Here is a 6,474-nt window from a genome sequence, read left to right as displayed (position 1 = left end):
CAGGTAAATCACACACACTATTTTACTTTTCACCCACAAATAAACCCTTTATAACACAGAGTACAGAGTATTTACACCTCTTTGTACATCCAACCTTCAAACACATACTCATTTGGCCATAATTAACTCTACTTAAGCTCCTCCCACTTTATGAATACATACTTCCGACAGTCACTGTACTAGTTTATTTAATTGTAATAATAAAACATGCATCGCTGTCTTAAAATGATTGCACTTCTTGTAGTGTTGACCTTTGACAGCATGTGAAGAAGTAAAAAAAAAAAAAGGTTTTAATGTTTAAAATCTCTCATAACTTAATCATGGCTATGGAAGTTAATAATGCTGAGAAGCAAGTGCAGGAATATTGAATATAAAACCATTCAAGTAGTAATTGTTGTGCAAAGAACATCTGGTAATTTATATTGGGGACAAAATTAATGAAGAGTTTCTGTAGAAACTCAAAAGACAGAAAAACAGGTGTTTAATCAAACTCTAGTGGTTTCAGTGAGTCAGTCTCTGGGGTTCAGCAGAAACATACTCAGTAAAAATTTAAAATATTAATTTATTAAAAAGTTTAATCTTGAGAGTTAAGAACAAAGAAAAATATATTCATATATATAATTTGCCTCAACCCTGCAAACACCGTAAAAGTTATCAAAAGTCCATGGATCACTTTCCGTGTCAACCTTCTCTAGATGATCTCCAGTGATTTTGAACCACGTCAGTGAAACACCCTTGGAGAAATGCGTTAAAATACAACGTGAGTGAAAATATTTTTTACTTGTCTTGTCATGGTCTATTTCTTTGTCAATTTTCATGATTCTACAATTAATTAAGATTTTTTGGCAATTCCTATCTTGTAATGCATTTTTGGTGTACTTGGGGGCGCTGGTGTGTCAAATTATAGCATTTTTATAATCGGAAATAGCCAGAAATTAGAGAAGCGCGCGATTGAATTATATGTGAAATTTTGAGACTGTACATCAAGAAATAATGATATTCCAGCCCAAAAACAATGTTTCCCCCTTTTTGAGTACCATGAAATATACATTTTCGGAAAGCGCAGGGGCATGCCAACAACATGACAAGAGTCCCTGGTCACTGACGGGAAAGTGGCACTTGCATAGGCTCCGCCCCTTCCCTTGTAGTATGGCCACTGCGAGGGCAAAAGCCATTCCTGTCAAGTATCCCGTTTTGGCCCGGAAACTCCCGTATTTTACCCCTCTTTCCCGCCATCTTCCCGTATTAGTATTTTCCCGTAAATATCCTGTATTTTAATGTAGTAATAATTAAAAGATGCCTTACTAAACTGAACGCTGTCACTAGCCTCGTGAGAACTCCACCTGAAATGGACTGAGTGACAGTTCTCATGATATTAGTGCTGACATCAGCAACAAACAGGGAAAAGAACTCAGAACAGAGATGATAATGAAGACGTTCTGGTGATAAAAACTAAGAACTGGTGTAAATATGTTGTAAAATATAACATAGAGTTTATCTTCATAAAGACCATCAGGATGTGACACAGTTACACGTTCTGTTAGATTAATAACTGATATTTTAACGTCTACCACAGCAGAAGGAACCACGTAAGTCACCATGAAAAATCATCCAATCACAAGCTCCACAAATATACACTGTTTATAAAGTGTTAAATAATGTAAAGTCTGTAATAAATGTGTCTAATAAGTCATTAGTGAACATCAGAGAACCACATGAGTGAGTATGAGAAATTATAATAAAATAAAATGTTCATGTCTAACTTAAAGACAATGTGAATTTAACAGTAAATATGCAACGTGTTGACTTGTATATAAACTGTAAGTTTATTAAATAAACACATATGCTTTATAAACACATTTATATTTTTATTTAGACTGTTTTATAATTTAGGAATTAGGGCTGGGAGATATATCAAGATTTAAGATGTATTGAGTTTTCTATTTTGGTGATATAGAAAACTACAATATTTCATATATATATATATATTATTGCTTGTTATGTATCATAATACTAGTTTTAGGAGTCGCTGCTTTTGCTTTTCAGAACAACATGTAAAGCTCAGTTTGATGGGTTTATTGTGCACATATTGATCAGCTGTTTGTTAATAAATGTTCCTGTGTAGCGTTTTGCATCAGCAAATTTAACCCAGAATTGTTTTTCTGGTCAGACTTTATTTGAAAAATATTGAGATATGAGTTTTGGTTCATATCACCAGCCCTAGTAATAATGTTCACAGCATTTCATTATTAATAAAGGTCGCCCTACCAGATTATTATCACATTATTGTATTTAGTAAGTGGTTGATAAGTGGCTATTTTAGATTTATTCTACATCTATCTTAAAATATAAGGGATACTGGAGCTTGGTTGGGGGGGTGGGACGGATCGTAGTGGGTGCCAGAAAATTTCCTTTATTTTCAAATCCAAAACTTGACAGGTATGGCAAAAGGCCCTGTTAATAGTGTTAATATAACAAAATCAAGAATGTAAAACACCAGTAAAGAAACTTAAATAATTATTCAAAAGCAGCCTCCATACTCTCCAAACCAGAAATATCTCATGACACGACAGCACATCTGTTGTTTGTGTTGGAAACACAGAAACATGGAGAAAATAACAACAACAACAACTCAGAACATCCTCAGTGAGGAGCATCCACAAAGTCAATCCTTCCTTTTGTTCCATTCACTGCAGAAAGTACCAAAAATGTTCTGACCTTTTCTTTGCTGAAGGTCTGGTAGCTCAGGTGTTGGTCTCCCATCTTTTAGACAGTTGTCAAGTGAGCCAGAGTTTGTTACAGCAGCGTCAAGTGAGCAGATGCACCACACCTATCATAACTACTGACATGCAGCTGAAATCATACCTGCTCTGGTAAATAGAGAGTGATACACGATGGGAAACCGGGAAGTGGGCGGGTCCCCAAGCTGACGATGCAATGAGAAAATGACAACATTCATGTTTTATACTGCCTGCCCAACAAGGAGATCAAACACCATAGTGCTGCTCCACTTAGCAGCACACATCTATATGAGTACAAAATCATCAAGTGTATAATTACCAAAAGTGATTATTTCCTACTACACTTTTGTCTGAATTACACATATTTGAAGCTCTTTATTAGAAAAAAATGAAGCATCTTCCATCTGTTAACCTCTCAATGATATCATTAATGTATACATTTTTTAAGCCCTCATGTCACAGTTGGGTGTGGGTGTGGACCCAAATGCAGAGGCAGAATGCAAGCATAGCACTCACGGAACCAATCCATGTTTATTTCTCAAAACCTAATCCAAAAACGCAGAACGAAACCAAAACCAGGGAACAAAACACAGCAGCTCACGAGGAGGGAAGACATAACATCAACAATGATCCAGCACATGCACTGTGACCAAGCACTCAGCTAAAAAGTGGTGGAGGCCTGATTGGGAACGGGCCACACCTGGGTGGAAACACGAGGGAGCTAATCAATCACCACCCAAGCACGCAGACATCACTGGAGGGTAGAGCCACAAGCAGGAATAACCTGAAACACAGACAAGAGTTAAACTACAACACAGAATAAACAAAGACTCAGAACTAAAGTGCTAAACCAAAACAGAACATGACACCTCATAATAATAAAAGTTATGGGTAATTTGTGTATTTTTGCCACTATGTTTGTGCATGTTAGGGGCCGCACAATATTAGAGCTTGTGGTCCCCGGGCCGCCAGTTGCCTTCCTTTACCTATAATCAAAGGGTAAGAGGGATGGGCTAATGTTATTATCATCACTTATTGGTTGAAATGTGTTGATGTTCATATGGATCCATGCGTGTCTTTGTTTGGCCCCCTGTCCCTCCATAGCTCCCAGTTTGTTTTCAAGTCCACCTGCGTCCACGTGGATCTCCTCTCACTCCTGAAATCTGATTGGCTGATGGAGGAACCGTTAAAACTCACCCTCCTGTGTGTGTGTGTGTGTGTGTGTGTGTGTGTGCTGTTTATGATTAACGACCAGATTCAGCTCACCCAATAGGCAGTATAAACAAATGCTAAGGGCACCGTGGCCTGGGTGGGGTGGGAGGTGTGGTGTGATAATAGTGTGTGTGTGTGTGTGTGTGTGTGTGTGTGTGTGTGTGTGTGTGTGTGTGTGTGTGTGTGTGTGTGTGTGTGTGTGTGTGTTTATGCTGTTTATGATTAACTACCAGATCCGGCTGGGGGGTGGTAATAGAGTGTGTGTGTGTGTGTGTGTGTGTGTGTGTGTGTGTGTGTGTGTGTGTGTGTGTGTGTGTGTGTGTGTGTGTGTGTGTGTGTGTGTGTGTGTGTGTGTCTATGCCACACTCTATTGTCTAATTGTTTTTTTATTCATCTTTAATTCTGACATTTTTCATTGTTTACATTGTATTTAAGTTTTGATATAATTGTCATTTGTTCATTTCTCTAATGGTGTTTGTGTTATAGCTACTACTGCAGTTTCTTTATATTTTTGTAGTTTATTACATGTGTGTCAGAGTTGTTTTGGTAGTTAACCGTCATTTATTAGTGTTATCCTTAAACTTTATTATATTTTTTTATAATTCTTTCCTCTTGCTTTAACTCCTCCTGCATTTTCAACACATTTCTACAAGTTTGGTGTCAAACTGTTCAAACAATTTAATTTATGCTTTCTTTTTAAAAATAGTTTCTAACCTTTCAACTGTTTTAAACTAATAAACTTTTTGGGGGGAGCAGGGAGGCCCAGCCACCCACACCCAAGTACCTAACCCCCCGAGGGGAGGCCCCAGAGAGACCCCAGCAGAGGAGCCAAGGCCCATGCCCAGCAGATGGCCAGAGTCGCGCCAAATGGGCAGACGGCGGGCGCCCGCCGGTGGGCCCAAGGCCAGCAGGGACCAGACCCCAGGTCAGAAGGACCCTGAACAGAAGCAGCACTGAGAGCAGCGCTCCCAGGGACGACGACCACGCCCATAGTCGCCGAGGGCATCAAGGGGATGCTGCAAGCCCCCCCGCCGGCCCCCAGGCGCACCGACCGAGCACCCCAGAGCCCGCCAGATCTCCTTTCCTTGATGCCACTGACGCGATGAGCCCCCCCCACACCTCCCCCACCAAAGGGCCCAGCTACACCACAGAGCCCGGCTCGCAGGGCGCCGCCCAAGCCGGAGCCACCCGGTGCCAACCCAGCAAGACCGCACAGCCCCAGACGGCGCAAGAACAGCAGCCCAGGCCCCGCCCCCCACCGGACAGCACAAGCCACTGGGAAATGCACCCCCCGGCGCAAGAGTGACCGGCGGCCGCCACCGCGGGAGAGAGGCACCCCAATGGCACACAACCAATGCGGAGCAGCAGCCCTCAGTCAAAGGCGCAGAATCCACCCACCCACCAGTCCGCAGATAGCCGGACAGACCTACCAAGCTGCCGATACCAACCTCAACCACCGGAACAGCTTGAGCCGCACCCCAGCAAAGAGCACCACCCCGGAGCGCCAAGCAATCCCGCCCCAACCCCGGCGTAGACGCCAGCACCCCCCATTGCACCCACACACACCGGGGGGTGCCACACACGCCGCGAGGCACGCCCCCAAGGCAACCAGGAGACGAGAGGAGCACCAAGCCCCACCCGTTGGGAAGGGGCACCCCCACGCCCCACCAGGTTGGTGCTGCCCGGAGAGACCCCGCAAAGAGAGCCCCCAGCAACACCCCTCCATGCCCCCCAGAGACCCACTGCCCCGCCACGCCCGACTGCACCCTCCTGATCTCTACACGGCGGCCCAGCCATCAACAGAGGGACCGGGCCCCCATCCGACAGGCCCAAATCTGTGAGGCTACCCACCACCTTGTTCTGGTGCCTCTCCATTCCCCAATCGCTGCGCACACAGCCAAGCAGACACGGACTGTAAACACGAGTGAGAGAGAAGAAGATAGTTTAGACCGAAACACGGAGCTCTCTGAATAGATCATTTAAAACCATCAGCCACTGGTGAGTCTTTTACAGACACGTTTCCCAACCCATTCAATTCTCCACCTGGAAAACTGTGGATTCTCTGTGGTGCCGTACATGGAAGCTAAGCTCTGACCACTCGGTTCAAAGGTACAAAATGATTTTTGTTTTTTAAAAAAAGACAGCCGAATTGTAGATAATACTACAATTTACTTACTCAATCATGTAGTTTGGAGCTTTATGCTTTGTTTTGCGCAGTTTTGTTACTTTTCTGATTGGCGCTACAATATCTATGGAGTTTGGTTATCAGCGTCTCAAACATTTCCAGGGAACACACACACAAGGTATTTATTTATTTATAATAAAAAATGAACTAAATGAGGAAAATAAAACAAAAAACTAAACAATATTTATACAAAAAGTACACAAATTGATTCCAGAATCACTCTATAATGGCAACCAAAAACACTTACACAAAAAATGTACAAAAAGACAACTGAAAGATCAAAAAAACACACAAAATGACTCCAAAAAACATACATTACAGAAAAATACACCAAAC

At 42.5% G+C, this 6,474-nt stretch overlaps 1 protein-coding gene across 4 annotated transcripts in view; it reads right to left on the bottom strand.

Annotated features, from left to right (window-relative positions):
* Positions 1-2,859, bottom strand: part of LOC114468322 (NXPE family member 3-like) — a 64,252-nt gene extending 61,393 nt beyond the window's left edge. For all 4 annotated transcript variants that reach the window (XM_028455152.1, XM_028455149.1, XM_028455150.1 and 1 more), the window contains exon 1: positions 2,719-2,859. In XM_028455152.1, coding sequence (XP_028310953.1) covers positions 2,719-2,763 — 45 coding nt within the window. In that variant the 5' untranslated portion in view covers positions 2,764-2,859. The remainder of the gene's footprint in view (positions 1-2,718) is intronic.
* Between the last annotated feature and the right edge of the window lie 3,615 nt (positions 2,860-6,474).

Source organism: Gouania willdenowi, chromosome 8 (assembly GCF_900634775.1).
Source record: "Gouania willdenowi chromosome 8, fGouWil2.1, whole genome shotgun sequence".
In the NCBI taxonomy this organism is placed as follows: Eukaryota; Metazoa; Chordata; class Actinopteri; order Blenniiformes; family Gobiesocidae; genus Gouania; species Gouania willdenowi.
This window is presented reverse-complemented; position numbering and strand designations above follow the sequence as displayed.